Source organism: Lissotriton vulgaris, chromosome 10 (genome assembly GCF_964263255.1).
Source record: "Lissotriton vulgaris chromosome 10, aLisVul1.2, whole genome shotgun sequence".
Lineage (NCBI taxonomy): Eukaryota > Metazoa > Chordata > Amphibia > Caudata > Salamandridae > Lissotriton > Lissotriton vulgaris.
This window is the reverse complement of record NC_141698.1, coordinates 822616185-822635212: the sequence shown is the minus strand read 5'-3', so window position 1 is coordinate 822635212 and position 19028 is coordinate 822616185. Positions and strand designations below refer to the sequence as shown.

The 19028-nt window shown below is 41.6% G+C and overlaps 1 protein-coding gene across 1 annotated transcript in view; it reads right to left on the bottom strand.

Moving 5' to 3' along the window:
• The window catches only part of CNTNAP2 (contactin associated protein 2), a 2542823-nt gene that overhangs the window by 1283759 nt on the left and 1240036 nt on the right, over nt 1-19028 (bottom strand). The window contains exon 5 of the mRNA XM_086939829.1: nt 7536-7739. Within this exon, the coding sequence (XP_086795955.1) occupies nt 7536-7739 (204 nt within the window). The remainder of the gene's footprint in view (nt 1-7535; nt 7740-19028) is intronic.

The following is a 19028-nucleotide window of genomic DNA, read 5'->3' as shown; positions in this document are numbered from 1 at the left end:
ACGTCGCAGATGGTCATTGCTGGAGCTTAGCATTGCCAGTCACCACAGGCTGTTAAGGCTGTATCACGAAGTGAAGATCTTGTGTTGCCGGTCATCGCTGTCAGTCGATGTAGCGCAAACAGTTGTGGTGTGAACTAACATGCTCAGAGTTGCAAAAAGCCCAAAACGTCAGGATTTCAACTTTGTTTTGGAGGAGTGCACTCTGATGTCAACCAAGGGCCCAGGACCTGGGGAGGGACCACTTGGGGCTCATTGACTAAATCTTGCAGAGGCCAGCAAGGCTCAGGCAGTTCCAATCGAAGGTGCAGTTGCAGCAGGTTAGCTGGGCAGTTGCAGGAAGGCCTCTGGAGCTTCTCGTGTACCTGTAGCCTAGACTGGAGGTCAGCCAACTGCCCCTTGGAGTCACTCAGTTAGCCTGTAATGAAGGGAGCAGGTACAGTCTTTCTTCACAGGCAGCAGGACAGGTCTCAAGCAGCAGAGTAGTACTTCTTCTGTAGTATCCACAGGTCCAGAAGTGTTCTGAAGAGTGGGTCTGACGGTTCTATTTCTATACCTGACATCAGCTTTGAATTGAAAGAAGCATCTGGAGTTTTACCCCCATAGAGGAATCTTAACTTTTCTTCATCCCTGCCTTGGACCCAGGGATTCTGGGGTGAAAAAAGACTGGTAGGTGATAGTTTCAGGGCAACCCATTTTGTCAGGTTGCCCCACCCTGCCAACACTTAGTCCACCTTTTGTATTCCTGTCTGGGAGGAATACAAAAAGGTTAACTGCCAACTACACCTATTCATGTAACCCAGGAAAGAGGTTGCAGGAATCAAATGTTTATGCCAATGATTTCTTCAAAATTGTGACTTAAAATCCAACTTTATCATTAAAGAGGATTTTACATTGCAATACCTTGGACACCAAAACTGATATTTCTCCCCATTTTCAAACAAACATTATTACTTACTAAATGCAATAAGGTAATACAATTTTATCCAAGCAAATTAGAAGTTTTTTACTACCAGGACAAGAAAAAAATAAGAAATACACAATCAACTTTTTAAATACAATGCACCCTGCATTGTGGTCTGTTTAGGGCCTAACCTAGGGATGCATATGTATTAAAAAAGTGTGTTTGAGGCCTGGCAAAAGGTTTATTTTGCCAGGTCCAAATGGCAGCTTAAACCTGCATTTCAAGCTCCAATGGTGGACCTGAAACATGTTTAAAAAGACTTCTAAAGTGGGTGGCACGATAAGTACTGTAGGGCCCACTAGTAGCATTTTATTTACATGGCCGAGGTATATGTAGTAACACTTTACTATGGACTTACAAGTAAATTAAATGTGTCAACTGCTTGCAAGACAATTTAACCATGTTTAGAGGAGTGAGCACCAGCACTTAAGCACTGGTTAGCAGTGGTGAAATGTGCACAGTCCGACGGCCAACAAAAACTAATTCAGCAAAATGGGAGGATGGAAGGCACAATGTTTGGTGGAAAGCAATTCCAAGGATACCGGGTATAACATGTGTTTCACCCCAGCTGAAAGTAGAGAGAACTACCCACCTCATGGGAGTTCTCATCTCTAAGGCGGAAGAACCTGGAAATACCATCAGCATTGGCGTGGTCAGTTTCAGGGTGGTTTTCTATCGTAAAGTCTATCCCCTCAATGGAGCTGAACAACCACAATAATTTGGGATTCTCATTGCTCTTCTGCCTGAACCATCTGAGGGCTCTGTGGTCTGTCTGAACCCAGAAGTGAGCCCCAAACAGGTATAGTCTCAGATTCTTCAGTGCCCAGACCACAGAAAATGTTTCTTGCTCAACAGCAGTCCCCTTCTGTTCCCTGGGAAGTAACCTCCAAATGATGAAGACTAAAGGTTGGTCTAGGCCCTCCTCATTTTACTGTGACAGTACTGCTTCTATGACTTGTTCTGAAGCATCAGTCTGGTCTATTAATTACCAAGAGAAGTCAGGGGCCTTGACCACAGGTGGCATGCACATGACCTCCTTGAGGGTGTCAAAGGCTGTCTGGAAGCATATGTCTAGATCTCCTTCGTGGGCTGCTTCTTGGAAGTCAGCTCAGTCAAGGGGCAACAATGGCTCCATGTCCATTGATAAACCTCCTAAAATATCCAGAGAGGCCCAGGAAGGCCCTTACTTCAGTCTGAGGCTCTCATCCACGGATGGTCTCTAGGATAGTCTCTATCACCCTGATTTGGAACTGGCACGCTGGGCTAGAAAATACAGGCCTCTCTTTTGCCCCTTCAGTCATGCTACTCTGCCAGTACCCTGACGTCAAGTCAAAGGTACTCACGAACTTGGCAGCTCCCAGTCTGTCAATGAGCTCACCATCGCGGTGGATGGGGTTAGCATCAGTTTTGGTAACTGAAATTAGCTCCCTATAATCTACACATAGCCTGACTTCTGCAGTGGCACCCGGTGGGGTGCCTATGGATAGCAGCATCACTGGGCTGAACCAGGGATTATTAAAGTACTCAACAACCCCCAAAACAATCTTCTTGGATAACTCCAGCTTGACGCTGGCCCTCGCCTTGTCTGATAGTCTGTAAATGTTGATCTTTACAGATAAGTTGGTCCAGAATCTATTTTATGGGTACATAGATGTGTAAGCCCAGAGGTGAGGGCGAACAGAGCAGCATGCTGCCCCAGCAACTGGTGGCAGTCCCTGTGCTATTCTAGGGTGAGGGTGTGGGAGAGGTTGACATCCTTCATCAACCAATCCTGCTCCTTGAAAGAAAGGGAGAAGGGGAGAGGTTCACTCTCCTATTCCACTCCATCATCTGTCACTAAGAGAATAGTGAATTCAGACCTCATATAGTGGGGCTGGAGCAAGTTTATATGGAGTACCCTTAAGGGGGTCATAGAGATCTTGAGGTCCACCAGGAAGGTGACAACCCCTTTCTCTCCTTCACCTTGTAGGGACAAGACCAGCCATCCTCGGGGGTCCTGGGCTCCATCGGCCCCATGACCCACACTTTTTGCCTTCTGGTCATACCAAGGCTTCATTACATCCTGGCTGGCTTCTAGATTGGCAGTGGCTTTTTTACAAAAGTGCTGAATCTAATTTTGGAGACCCAGCACATAGCTGACTGGATCTAGGGGGAAACGGGTTCTTGGGAGCTTGTCCCCACCTGCTATTCACCAAAACCCATTTTTCCAGGTGTCCTTGACTCACTTCTTGGGCAGTCATGGACCATGTGATCATGAACACCCATTCAGGCAACCCTAACGTCTCCGAGTGTGACCCAAGCTCCACTGTTTTCCAGACAGTGTGATCCAGATCATTGCCTAATAAACAATTCACAAACACAGCAAGGCTCACTTCTACTTTTAGAGAAACTGCCCCTCCCCCTTCCACTCAGAGGGAACCAGAGCCACAGGAGAGTGACTCTCACAGTTGTCTGCTAATACAATCTGGTGCAATGTAATGAGTATTGTTGGTCTTGGCTCTCTCTACAGGGTCACCCAAATGTTTTCATATTCTTCACTTCTATTATTTTAATTTAATTTGTGTTGGCTTAAGGACTCATGTATCAAGCAAATTCACATTCGCAAAGGCGTTTGCGAATGCGAATTTGCTAAATGGAATGTATTAAGAAAAATTTGGTGCAAAATAAGGAATCACAAAATTTTCGATTCCTTATTTTGCAATTACATTTAAGGAATCGCAAATTTTGCGATTCCTTAAATGCAATGTATGAAGGCAAAAAAAATTAAATGCCCTTAAGGAATCGGAAATTACCACCAACTTCTAGTTGGTGGTAAGTTGCGATTTCCTTTAAAAATGCACATTTCAGCATTTTTCTAAGTGCCATGCGATGCACATACATGCCCTCAGGGCATGTATGTGCACCATATGTGCACCCATACTTATTTCAGGGGTGCAACAGGGTGTCCAGACAGTGTGATCCAGATCATTGCCTAATAAACAATTCACAAACACAGCAAGGCTCACTTCTACTTTTAGAGAAACTGCCCCTCCCCCTCCACTCAGAGGGAGCCAGAGCCACAGGAGAGTGATTCTCACAGTTGTCTGCTAATACAATCTGGTGCAATGTAATGAGTATTGTTGGTCTTGGCTCTCTCTACAGGGTCACCCCAATGTTTTCATCTTCTTCACTCCTATTATTTTAATTTAATTTGGGTTGGCTTAAGGACTCTTGTGAACCTTATCACTGCTAATCAGTGCTAAAGTGATTGTGTTCTCACCATTAAACATGTTGAACTTGGCTTACACCTAATTGGCACATTTAATGTACTTATAAGACCCTAGTAAAGTGGCTCTAGATGTACCCAGGGCCTGTAAATTAAATGGTCCTAGTGGGCCTGCAGCACTTATTGGGCCACCCAGTTAAGTAGCAATTTTAAACACGTGGTTAAACCTGACAAGGATTGTGTTTGTTGCCTGAGTGGGAGGTTCCACCTCTTTAACCCCTTAAGTGCTGATGACGGAACCGCTCCGTTATCAGCTACGGGTGAGCTGTGCTGATGACGGAGCGGTTCCGTCATGGCCCGCTCGGCGCGCCTGCGCTGACGTTCTATTGAGCTGGGCGGGCCATGACGGAACTGGTCCGTCACAAGCACAGGTCAACCGACACTGGTGATGGAGCGGTTCCGTCACCAGCATGCGGCCGCCCCGCCCCCTTAGCACTGCGGCGGAATAGCCGCCGCAGTGAAGGGGTTAAATCAATAACCCAATTTCTTACAGATGATCAGCCAATTACAGCATGGTGGACTGGTTAATCTGCAGCTTCAGTGGGTTCACAGATTTGTGGATTATATGCCAATTAAAAGTCGAAAGGAGTGAAGCACGACCAATTCCATTGTGTATTATTTAAGAAGGGCATGTTTCTTAGTGACCTTAACTTCTTGATATAAAATTGAGTGCCATGAATATATAACTGCAAAAAGAACAAATTATGGACAACAAATCAAACATCTGTGTTTAATCCATAGGGGTTTTTTGCACCACACCACTCCAGTTTGGACCCAGCCATATGCAAATCAGTCTTGACCCTGCTCATCATGGAAACAGTCCAGCCCAAACTGCCAATCCAGGTGCTCCATGGACCGGAAAGCAAGCATCCTGGCACCGGTTTCGGGGTATCACCTCTCAACAGCCAGGCTAGCTTGAGTCCAGTGGCAAAGTGAGCACGGAACCAATGTCTGGGCATGCCCTTCCCATTTAGTGCAACCAAAGCAAAAATAACAAATGATGGATGGAATGCTGAACAAATCAGTGATTTACCCCCTGTCACAGATCTGGATGTAATCCATAATTTTTTTTCTCACCACACCAATCCAGTTTGGAATCAGCCATATGCAAATCAGTCTTGACCCTGCTTCCCATGGGAACAGTCCATCCCAAACTGCCAGGCCAGGTCCTCCCTGGACCGGAAAAGAAGCATCCTTTGACCGGTTTTGCAGTATTATTCCTCATCAGCTAGGTTAGCTCGAGTCCAGTGATATACTTGGCACAGGAACCACATCTGGGCATACTCTTCCCACTTAGGGCAACAAAAGCCTGGTCTGCCAGGTCCGGCTGGACTGTTCCCATGGGTTGAATGGTCAAGACTGAGTTGCACATGGCTGCAACGCACTTCAAGTTTGGAGAATTTTCTGTTCTCTGAAGCACCGAAATTATAACAAAGTTGTTACTATTGCATGTCTAGGGGTTTTTAATTCTATCATACTTCTAATATCTGATTTCCTTTCATTACTGCTTTTCACATTCAACTGTGAGCATAAACCAGTGTTTTTCACTGTCAGTATATCTAATTGTTCATTAATATTCAAATGTCCTTAAATCAATGTGTTCTTATACCTCATATACAACTCTTTCTCATCTCAGTTTGACGTTAGAAGTCTATGTTGCACTTTCATCTTTCAACAATGGTTCCCAAGTAATGTTTTATCTTTTTTTGATCGTATCTTTGCCCTTGTGGCTGCCTTAATTCAATCCTGTATGTTTAGTATTTTTTCCCCTGCTGATAACATTTGATGCTTCTTAAACTAGTATATTTAATATTCCAGCCTCTGGCAAAATGTTTGCTGTAATACAAATAACGTTTTGATTTCTCTAATTTGTACTCAAATTCGCTTAGCACTGCATTATGAATCACATCTTACAGCAGCTGTTGTGCCCAAATGGCAGTTAATGACCACTTTGGAGTGAATTATCTAGAGAATAGTGCATTCTGCTGCATAGGTGTGCACTGGCTATGTTTGAACATGAACCCGAGATGTTGCATTGTGACAGGACAGCAAGATTATCTGCTACTCTTTTATGGTGTACTGGAGGAGTCTGAAGGCCCGAACTAAAGTTGACACAGATCCAGATATTTAGGGCTCCATTAGGATGACGGGCGGACTTTGCCCGCCCGTCATCCCATCGTAAAACGCGACCGCCCGCCATAAGGGCGGGGGTCCCGGGGGTGCCATTAGGATGTGCCCGCCACAGTGGCGGGCACATCCTGTATTTTCAGCATTGTGGCGGGTGGTGCTCTCTGCACCGCCCGCCACAATGCTGAAAATGCACTTTAACATTGTCATATGCAAAGCGGCAGGCACCGCGCGGTGCCTGCGGCTTTGAAAATGACAATGAAGGGGGGGTACTACAGGTACCCCCCCACGTGCACCCCCCACCTGTACTTCACTCTGGGGGGCCGCAGGGGGCCCCCAGAGTGAAGACCACATGCCTTTCCATGGCGGCATCGCCGCCGCGGAAAGGCACTGCACACCACTCATCTTAATATGTCTGGCGGTGTCTATTAGACACCGCCACCATATTATTCGTTTTCCGCCCCGGCCGCAAGGCGACCGGGGCAGAAAAGTGGAGGGCGGTGTTTCTCTCCATTGTGGTCCCCCCCCCCGCCATTGTAATGTGGCGGGGGAAAAGGGTGGCGGGCGGGCATTTCTGTCGGGCGGATCGCCACCGCCACCATGGCGGTGGCGATCCGCGACATCGTAATGGAGCCCTAAGCATCTTTGTGGTGGACCTCAGGCCAATCCTCAAAGGCTCCGGAACATGTGTAACTCACAGTCATCCCTGTTCCCTTCAGAAATCCAATTGTGTGCTATATGGAACCAAATTACAGACATTTAGCTGGGCCCTTCTTTATTTGCAGGTGAACCATTTTGGCCTCTTCTGCAACAGCAAACGTTGGATTCTGGTGGGAAAACTGTAGGTTCATCTATCCAAGCATTACATATAATGATTTTCACTAGGAAAATGCTTTGGGTAATGATTATCCCTGTATGTAAATATAACAAGCTAAAGAAAAACATTATCTGTTGAGTGACTCACATTGCGGAATGTCCTCACAAGAGGGTTGTGCCACAGTGAAAGGTCTTCTTTGTGGTGAGCCGTATTTTTCGAACATATACATTTTCGGCAAGGAACGAGTGGTACATCATTCTATCCTAGCAGATCATACGTACCTCTACTGCTTTCATTAACCTTGTATAACAGCAGGTAAATCCAAAATGCTCATTATAATTCTCATAGTAAGTTAAACAAATTACCTAGGTTTAGAAGTAGAACTAACTTTGCCTTTTTCAGTTCCAAGGTGATGTAGTCTCCTTGCTGGCCTTCTCCGTGGATGATCACACCTTCACTCTCTGAGCTTTTAAATTTCAGGGTAATAAGATCTTTGTAGGTTTTCATTTTCTTGTTCTTGAATCTGTATGACAATCCACCTTGGCCATCAAAGTTAATAGAATCCGCCCCTGTTGAGTGATATAAAATGAAGTTGTTATTGACTGATTATATATTGCATTAAACAGGAAAACACATTCCTCGTAAATCCAGGTTGTAACATAAGCGTTATGCTGGGATCTCTTGCATTTTTGTTTTGTATCGGTCCTTGTGAGGATTTGATGATAAAGAAGTAACAAAAAGAGCATGGAAAAGAACACACTTACAAAGACTGAGGTACTTTATTGTTTATGGCATCTACAACTTAACAAAAGTGGTTGCAGATAATGCTTTACATGTCTGATATGCTCATTCTTTCTTTTTAATTAACATCATGTGATTAACTCTTCTGGTGCAGTATGTAAGGTCCCAACCAAACCTCTAAATATTTGGGGTCATATGTATCAAGCAAATGCACATTCGCAAAGGCCGAAATTCGCAGAATTTCGGCCTTTGCGAATGCGAATTTGTAAATGGAATGTATTAAGAAAAATGTGGTGCAAAATAAGGAATCACAAAATTTGTGATTCCTTATTTTGCAATTGCATTTAAGGAATCGCAAATTTTGCGATTCCTTAAATGCAATGTACGAAGGCAAAAATAATTCCAAAATGCCCTTAAGGAATCGGAAATTACCGCCAACTTCTAGTTGGTGGTAAGTTGCGATTTGCTTTAAAAATGCACATTTCAGCATTTTTCTAAGTGCCATGTGACGCACATACATGCCCTCAGGGCATGTATGTGCACCATATGTGCACCCGTACTTATTTCAGGGGTGCAACAGGGTGTCCTTTGGACACCCCTGCACCCTTGAAATTATTCTCAATTTGCGATCAGCAAATTGCGAATCGCAAATTGAGAATACATTCCCATTCCTTCCTATGGGCCAGGAGGCCCATAGAAATGAATGGGAAAGTATTCCTTAATTGCGAATTTGCAATTTGCGAATTTGCAATTAAGGAAGATCAAGAAATCGCAAAAAAATTGCGATTTTCTTGATACATACCAATTAGCGATTCTGAAATAGTGATTTCTTAAAAATCGCTATTACAGAATCGCTAATTGGTATCTTGATACATATGGCCCATAGTGTATATATTAGATAATCAATCGCCAATAGATTCAACTGCAATTCGATCATTATTTTCCATTATGTACTTTTTTCAAACGAAAATGGTTACTTGATTTTTTTTAAATGGATTCCATTGTACATAAACGCATGTCAAAACATACTCCCTTAGGAATGTATTGATAACTTTAATCTCAATATCTTCAATGTATTTTGAAGTTATCCACCTCCTCCTCAAGGAGAGTACATTTACAGAAGGGGTTTACCACATGCTACGAAAAGAAGCAAATACATATTATCATTATTATGTCTCTAATGACACATAAAATAATCTTAATAGGTGTCCTTCCTTAGTCATCAGTAGAAGGGAGAGATAACTTTACACATCAAGCAAAAGAAACAGTTGTACCATCCATGGAAGTGATGTTATCATTGACTGGGACTTTCAGTCTCCTGGAGGTCCATCCCTGTAACTGCTGTCATTGTAGGCGTGGTGTCACATGACTGTGTGGGATCAAGTGAGGTCTGAGATCACTCTGGTCACGTGTTAGTCACATGTTCATGGTCCTACAGTTGGGGTTGGGGCTATGGGGCAGCATTCAGTGAACCGGAACCGTTGGAGATCAGGTGACCCAGCTTTTATTGGGGTGTCTAGGATACATATAAGGAGCTCCTAAACAGTCTATGCAACAACCAAAAACCCTCCTACAGAAAGGAGCGCTAGATGCTTCTGAGTTGCGCCCGGGATACATTTCTATTGCTTGATTGATATATGTGTTGCTTAAAGAAATAATAGATGAAATACAGTCAGTAACGCTGTGCCATCTGAAGCTCAGTGAGCCTTCCATGACCATGCAGTGTGACAGCCCTATGTGCATAGCCAGCTGGTGTGTCAATGCGTGGATACCTACGACCGATGAATACTAGAACGCATACAAATAGCGCTTGCAGGAGTTAATACTATCGCCAGCAAACAGCTTACATCTTGCCATACAGCCTCTGAACAACAAAAATTTCACAAATAAAGGTTTTGTATTGTACGATCCTTTGAATGCCATCAGTACCCTGAGTGTATAAAATGAAAGGCGGAGTGAATGGGAAGTCTTGTCTAGAACTGTTGAGCTTATTGCTGTAAAAATACCAAAACTTGTAACACTGAGACAAATTATCTTTAGGGTCCCTAGTAAAGTAAAGTAATGTATGTAGCATGTGTAGTATTATGTATACATAGTGGAAAAGCCTGCAGACTGTCCAACAGCACCAGGACGTGTACCAGGAAATTGTAAACCATGCCACTGTTTATTTGTTGCTAATATTCTTTATTTTTAATAAAATCTCCTTACAAAAAAACAGACTCTTTCATTGCATGGGCTGCATGGGATGAAATCATTTCAGGGGCAGGGTTACGGAAGCTTTATTACGATGCAAGTGGGGTCGGAAGTTTTGGAAGTGCCAATGCTCTGTTTAGATGGGCTCTAGTTGAAGATGTGGCAGTTAACAGAGCGCTGGTGAAGATGTGGTTATTTGGAGAAGAGGTGTATTCACTCCACAAACCAGCCAGGAGACGTTTTTAAGAGGAGACCACCCATAGTAAAAAGCACAGCTAGATTATGAATGGCAGGCAGACATAATCAGTCTTCAAGATCTAGCCAAACATAATAATGGAGCTTGATATATATCACTGGTCACAAATTTATTGCCAAAGTATGCCTTTGCAGAAGCGCTAAGCGATAAAGGTGGTACAAGTGTCACCAATGCCTTTAAAAATATCTTCAGAAAGTGTCAACCCCTCAAAAACTACAAACAGATGCTGGAACAAAATTCTTAAACAATTTGCTTCTGAAATTAATAAAAACAACATGCTGGTCACCATTTTCTAACACCCACAGAAATGAAAGCCGCTGTTATAGAGTGCTTTAATTGAACTTTAAAATCTAAGATGTGACATTAGAAGGAAGGTGTTTCTAGAAGCTCCAAATCGCAATACAGAGTTTAGATGTATGGGTAAATTAGGAAGACTTTTAGGCACAGTACAGCATATAAAAAGTCAGGTGGAGCCGGTTCCTATGTGCCCCCGATATTAACGGGGGTTCCATACACTCTATGTGTATAGTAATATTGTAGAGATGCAGAGGATCGGTGGTTGTTATTCACTGTTGTTAAGATAGGTCCAGGTGATGGGGAAAAATAACACAATGACTAATATTCAGTTTAAAAAGCCTGACTACGTAGTCATTTCAAAAAACCATTTAGACACAATATCGGTCATAATCTGTTACTATTAATCTGAGTCAGTGTCCTTTAAATATTGTTAAGCTTCATTTAAGGCCACGAGGCTCCAGCGAGTATTAAAAAGTAATCATGGTAATCATGAAAACATACGGTGACCCTGCTTTGTACAGGGACTATTACAGACACCAGGTAGGATATGGGGGGCCATCATTGTTTCAAGGGGCCCCTGTTATGTATGGGGTGGGTCTGGAGGTTTCTCCATAGTTTGTTAAGAAAAACCATGTCTTTCTCAAAAGAGGCTATGAAATTGCAAAACCCTACATTAAAGTGGGAACTTCTGACATTGTGGTGGAATATGTGACTTCCGCTGTTGCCGAACGCATGAACAAACAACCATAAGAAGGAGCGTGACTTGTGTACAAGCCACACACAAGTATTAAAAGGAAGCAAAGGTCTTTGAACCATCGGGGTCCACTTGCTCTCTATACAAAAAGGAGGCGCTCTTCCGAAAGCGATCACAAAAGAAGATTAAAACAACAGAACATTAGCTAAAGTAAATATTTGTTTTAAAGTAACAAGCTGCAAACTTTGTACATTTCGCATTGAGGGAATGTGCAAAATCAGAGTTAGACCTGTTTTCTATAAAGCCCACTCAGAGCAGTATCAAAAACAGTTTTTTCATGTACGTATCGCCTCTAGCCACTTTGCCCCCAATAGAGGGTATTGTATCAGGGTCCACAGATATGTATCTGGGGCTCAGCAATTCTCTGCTGTATCTTGTTTGTAAAATGTAAAAGTGGACGAGGCCAATGTACCAGCTACTGGTTAAGTGGCGATGATCGCTTACCGCATCGCAACCATGTTTAATCAGATGGACGTCACCCTCGGTGATCGACTCACCACACAAAGTGATAACATGTATGCATACATCAAGAGTATTGTAAATTACAACACCCTAAAACTGGTCCCAGGATGCTTGTTTGCTGTCCAGGGAGGACCTGGCCTGCCAGTTTGGGCTGGACTATTTTCATTAGTAGCAGGGTCAAGACTGATTTGCATATAGCTGGGTCCAAACTGTGGTGGCATAGTGAGCAATTTAACATTGGATTAAACCCAGATCTGTGACTAGGGATGGGTGGCTGAAAAATGTCAGCACTCCATCGATCATCTTGTGATTGCTATGATCACCCTTAGTGGCCAAGGGTATGCCCAGATGTGGGTCCCTTGCATGCTGTGCCACAGGATTCAAGTTAGCCTGGCTGATGAGGGTTATACCCCGAAAAGGGTCCCAGGATGCTTGTGTTTGGGCCAGAGAAGACCTGGCCTGGCAGTTCCGGCTGGACTGTTCCCATGAGGAGATGGGTCAAGACTGATTTGCAAATGGCTGGGCCCAAACTGGGGTGGGATAGTGAGCAAAGGAACAATGGATTAAACCCAGATCTGTGATGGGGGTGAGTGGTTGAAAAGGTTCAGCAGTCTGTCCATCATCTTGTTATGTTTTCTATTCTAAATTACAGCTGTGATGCCCTGGACACACTGCTTCTAGCTGGGCTCTTTTACAAGGATACTTATGCACATTTTGAGGACAAGGATCTGGTTGGTAACAATCAAGGTTTTGTAAAAAGAGCAAGCTTTGCTGCTGGTGGTAGACAATTTGACCTCCTCCAGGGTATACAGTCACAGCTTTTCTTCCAAGATAAGCTGCTCATCAACGGTATCCATCTTAAGATCAAACTTAACAGCAACATGGACTCATTCTATCTTATCAGCGAGGATGCATAACAGTATGAACTGGTCATACTAACCGGTATTTTGTCTGTAAAGAGAATGAAAGTGTCACAAAATGTCAGACTGACTCATACCAAAACTTTAAAGCTATCAAATCCAATCTGAATATAATGTTTCTAACCGAAACATGGCTCACTGAGGCCTCAAACCCTACTATTGCGAGCGCTATCCCCTCTGGGTACGAGGATTCCATGTTTAAATATCGATTACAAAAATATAGATGAAAAAAATATTGATGTGAAAATATTGATTACAAAAAATATCGAATCCCTGTACTTAAACCGGTAAATACAGTAATATCAACTCAAAAATATCAATATAAAAAATATAGATGTAAAAAATATCGACTTTAAAAAATAACATACCTTAAAATAAATTAATTAAATAATATTAATATTATTAACAAAATAAATAACATTTATTACATATTTTAACTAATTATAACAAATCAACTTAATTTAACAAATGTAAACACAAACACATGTGTACATAAACATATATTTACTTAAATACATGTTATTAACTATTATCTTTATTTTATAAACTTTTTTAATTATATAAAAATAAAATAAACACATATATAAAAAAAATTAATTAAATATTCTATATTTAATTACCACATTAAACTATTATAAAAAAATACATGCATTTAATAACAAAATAAAAACATTAGTAGTAAGAACGTTGGATAGTTAAGGGGTAAAAATTACTATTCCTACTCCAGTGAGTGCAACAGTAGGGAAAGCGCTGGATAACATAGGGGTAGAAATTACTATTCCCACTCCAATGAGTGCAACAGTAGGGAAAGTGCTCGATAGCGGAGGAGTGAAATTTACTACTCCCACTCCAGTGAGTGCAACAGTAGGGAAAGCACTGGATATCGTAGGGGTAAACATTGCTAGTCTCTTTCCAATGAGTGCAACAGTAGGGAATGTGCTGAATAGCGTAGGGGTAAAATTTACTATTCCCACTCCAGTGAGTGCAACAGCAGGGAAAGCGCTGAATAGCGTAGGGGTAAAAATGACTATTCCCATTCTATTGAGTGCAACAGTAGGGAAAGCGCTGGATAGCAGAGGGGTAACATTTACTATTCCCACTCCAGTGAGTGCAACAGTAGGGAAAGCGCTGAGTCCCAAAACAATAAAAAAACAAAACCATCAACATTTTAATTAAATTTAATTTCCAATATTGATTAATATATACATTTAAATATAATATTATTAACAAAGATAATTGAAAAAAAATATATATATTTCACAATATTAAACACTATAACATCCACAACACACCTACAATTAATTACACTATTAAATCGAACAATTACTAATCCATTATTGAAAATGTATTTATCATTATTTATTTATTGATCGATAAAAATTGAATTACCTTTCACACCATTTACACATATCAACGCCCAAAAAAAAACCTCAAATTAATTACACAATTGCAATTAATAATTTCTTATTAATTAATGGTAATTAATTTATAAGTATTTAATAATCAATAAAAAATGTAATTACTTACCACCCTTCACACAATTTAAACATATAAACACCACAACACACACCTAAAATTAATTAAACAATTAACCTAATGATTTATTAATGTACTAATTGAAACTATTAACAACTAATTATTAAACTGTTATTAATTAATCAATTAACACATTAATTATTTAATACATTTTATAAAATTAAATTACTTCCCACCCTATTCCTCTATAAACCCACAACCCGCCACGGAACTAAAAACGCAGAATTAAAATTAAAATAAATTAATAACTAGTAAAACTCTACAACATATTATAAAATGACAACCAATTCTCATTAAAAAGACTAAAATACATACAATTATTAATAACTCAATATTATTGTATACTATATTTTTGTACACGATATTTATTACAACAATATTTATGTAATCAATATTACTTACCTGTCAGTCGATATTCTTGTCAACTATATTTTTGTTGTCGATATTTCTTTGCCACGTTATTTCTGTGGCGATATTTCTGTTACTTGATATTTTTGCGGCAATATTTCTACACTGGACCGGGTATCAGATCCTAAGGAGGGATTGTGCAGTGGGTAAGGGCGGTGGAGTTGCCATTATTTTTAAAAAGGATATTTCCTGGACCATAGTTTCTACAGGAGAGCTAGACAGGGCGGAATGTCTTGGCTTCCATTTTGTACTCTCTGCAAATCAATCCTTGGCTGGAGCCTCAATCTATAGGCCCCCTGGCCCTGCCGGGTAGTTCCTTGAGTCCATTAGTGACTCAATTTCACCCCTAGTCTTCAAATACGAGCACTTCCTGGTATTGGGCGACTTCAATATTCATATGGACAAACCAGATGAGCAGGAGTCCATCACACTGCAGGAGTCGCTGGCCATTTTCAATCTGTTCCCTTATGTGCATCTCCCCACCCATGATAAGGGACACACACTCCATCACATTTTTTTTTAATACAGATCTCAAAACAGATGTGCCTCTCCCTCTAGTATGGTCAGATCACCACCTGTTAGGTTTCAGGGTGTGTAAATTAATAAGATGCCCTCAATCCTACGGGAAGTCTCATCCCACCACTTCCAGAACTTTCCATCGAATTACCCCAGCGGCCATGAGAGAAGCGCTTGTTTACCACCTGCTATCCCCCAACAGCAACCTTGAGAGTGATGCACTCTGCTTGGAGAAGTGGCTCCACCAATGCTTCTTTGCGCTTGCACCTTCTTCCACTCTCCCCTCTAAATCTGCTAGAATTTCGGCCCTATGGTTTAATGAAGCTCTCAGGAAACTTTAATCCTGAAGATAATGAAATTCATAAACATGCCCTTAAGGTCCACTACAATAAAATTTTCGAGGAAAAGAAAAACTTATTTTCATCTAAAATTGAGTCATCTGGTAATAAAAGTAAAGACCTTTTCAAAATAGTGAAAGACTTCTCCTCCCAAGTGCGGCTGACAGACTTTTTACTCCCACTTGCGAATGGACAAGTCAACTTGCCTTATATTTTTATGACAAAATCAAAACTATTCAAGATTCCTTTGTGGAACCCAACCTGGCTAAAGGAGGGAACATAGTCCCTCTACCCTCAAGCAACCCCGAGACGGGTCATTCCCTCACACAGTTTCCTCCCATTCCTTTGGAGACATCCTTGGAGATTATGAAAGGCCTCAAGTCACACTCTCCCTCTGACTCTTGTCCTGCCAAGGTGCTGGCATCTGCAGCTGAGATTATTAACCCAGCTGTTAATATCATTCTCAATTCCTCGCTGAAAAACGGTCAGGTGCCGTGTGTATGGAAAAATGCGAACATCCTTCCACTATTAAAAGAGCCCTCTGCACATCCCTCAGTGGCATCAAACTACAGATCAATACCACTCCTTCCATTTTTCTCTAAAGCCCTTGAGAAATATGTGAATTTAGTTACCACAGAATACATGGAAACTAAACATTTGCTACACCACAGCCAGTCCGGCTTTAGAACTAATTTTAGCACAGAGACTGCCTTGCTTGAAATCTCTGAGGTTATTAAGGAAAAATTAAATAAAGGAGGTAAAGCGGTGCTGAACTTTCTTGACCTCTCCGTGGCTTTTGACACCATGCCCCATGACCAACTCCTGCATGGACTTCAGGAGTGTGGCCTGGGAAGCACGGTGCTCAAGTGGTTCACCTCCTTTTTGGAGGACAGAGATCAAGAGATCTGGGCCCTTCCTTTTGCCGCTCCCATTCCCCCCATTAAGGTGTGTGTTCCACAGGATTCTATTTTGAGCCCGGCGCTCTTTAATCTATATATGCCCCCCCTCTTGCTCCCTTGGCATGGGGCGCAACAATCCATTTGTATGCTGACGATACTCAGATTCTGTTCACATGCAACAAGGGCGAGGAATTTAGAGGGGAGGAGATCAACAAAAGCCTGACAGGGGTTTACACTTGGCTTAGGAAAAAGCAATTGAAATGTAACCTAGAGAAATCTGAGATAATTTTATTTGGCTCCTCATCTTGTGATGAATGGCGACAATGGTGGCCATCAGATATGTCACACCCTAACCTCAGTCAATACAGTTAAAAACCTGGGGGATAAACTGGGTGACACCCTGTCCATGAAAGCTCATATTCAAGCAGTAGCTGGATCCTGATTTGACCTCCTAAGAAATTTCAAGAAATTTCTACCCCAGCTAGCGATCACCCACAGGAAGACCGTAGTCCAATCCCTCATTGTTTCCAGGTCGGACTATGTAAATGTCTTGTACCTGGGTCTCCCAGAGTACAGATTGAGCATACTTCAGGTGGTCCAGAATGCGGCTGCCATGGCGAAAGTCATGTTGGGGCCCAGAGCTCAGATCTCCTCTCACCTGAATGTGTTGCACTGGCCTCCGGTTCGAAAGAGAATTTGCTTTAAAGCCTTGTTTTTTGCTTTTAAAGCTTTACATGATATGGGCGCCCACAATACCAGAAAGAGAGTTCTACACTATGTCCCAGGTAGAACCCTGAGGTCCTCCTTTTGGCAGCAGGTGTTTGTTCCTAAGTTTTCTTGTGCCCGCATCAGTGGCCGCTCCTTTCAAGTTCAGGCTGCCTGTCTGTGAAACCTTCAGCCGGTGTCACTCAGAAAGGTTCCTGACCTACTCACTTTCAGGAAGCGGATGAAAACCTGGCTATTTCAGCAAAAATCTTAAGGCTTCTTCCCCTTTTTCAGCATTTGAAACAGTTCTGTCCTTAGGTTCTAATTAGCACAGGGACAAACTTTCTGAGTCAATGTGAGCTCTATAGGTATCAATTAACATAATATAACACTGGCAAGTAAGCTGTTGAAAGAGTAGCTGTGAAAATATTCAGCATCCCAGCCACTACCATATGAACACAGCAGCAAAATATATTTTTAGGGCAGCTACCAAAATGTATTATCATAGGTTTTGTCATCAAAACACAGATTTTAGCGTTCTCTATACCTTAAACTGCATAATTTTCAAACACTACGACATCAACTACGGGGTGCTGTGCTACAGGGGGACTGTGACACCTGCAAAGTCCTACAAACCCAGTTTTGAAGACGCTAATTTAATAAGAAAATATCTCGGCTTGGTTTCAATAACTAACAGGGAGGCATCCTTGCAACTCGGGAGTCGTTGCGTCAAGAGCAGGTTATTTGAAAGGCTACACGCTGTTCACTTTCACTCTGACCCCTGACCTGGAGGGCGGCGACCATTACAGCTTGATCAAAAATGGAAATCTAAAAGCAGAAATATGATTTAGTCAACCCTTGGCTGTGAGCGTGAACATGGTGAACATAGTTGTAGTCTCTCTATTTGATAATGTCATTTAGATCAACTACGCCCAACAGATTTTGTTGAGTATCTTTAAAGTTTTGTAAAATGGACATAGGATTTTTAAGCCGCCAGAAACACGCTAAGAAATTAATTTTAGGTGTTTTTCCAAGTTTTTTTCCACACACTTTTCTTTAGCACAGATCCGCACAGCAAGGAAGAAACTCACTATTTTTAGATAATGACATGGCTTCAGTGTTTGACACCTCAGCATAGAATCTATATGAAACATATTTTCAAGTATGTAAAAAAAGCTGGTAGGGGGGAGGAGTGTTACAAAATACAGGTACTGGATTCTCTCTACATCACATGTGGGGAGTATTGTATATATTTTATTAGTAAAATGTCTGAGGGTATGACGTTTAGAATTTTTTTTAGTCTATATCCGAATGATCTAGTTAACACTGACGGCATTGCTATAAAATATTTGAAAGAAAACTATAGGTTTACAGCAAGTGCTGTTAAAACAGAATACACAGTTTGTCAAAAGTGTAAGGCCATGTAACAACTTTTATGTGTAATGATGGATTTCAATTATAAAAGTATAAAAACCTTGAATGCAGACTCACCATCTTAATTCTGATGCAAAGACACACATTTAAAAAGGATTTAATAGATGACAGAAACAAGTTGGAAAAGTAAAAAGGTTTATTAACAAAACAGTTTTTTGGGTAACTAGATAACCTTAGCAAAGAAATAAAAGGAGAAAAACGTTAAAATGCTAACTATGGAAAAATTATACACATCAAACGCATAAAAGCTGTTACATGACCTTACACGTTGTCTCCATATTGTCGGCGTTAGAGAGCCTCCATAATCACACACCCGTCAAGGAGCTATTGGGGACCCAACTGTTTTCTGTTCACTTCTGCCGTTTGACAAAGGCCTGTCTGTTAGCCCCGTTTACTTTA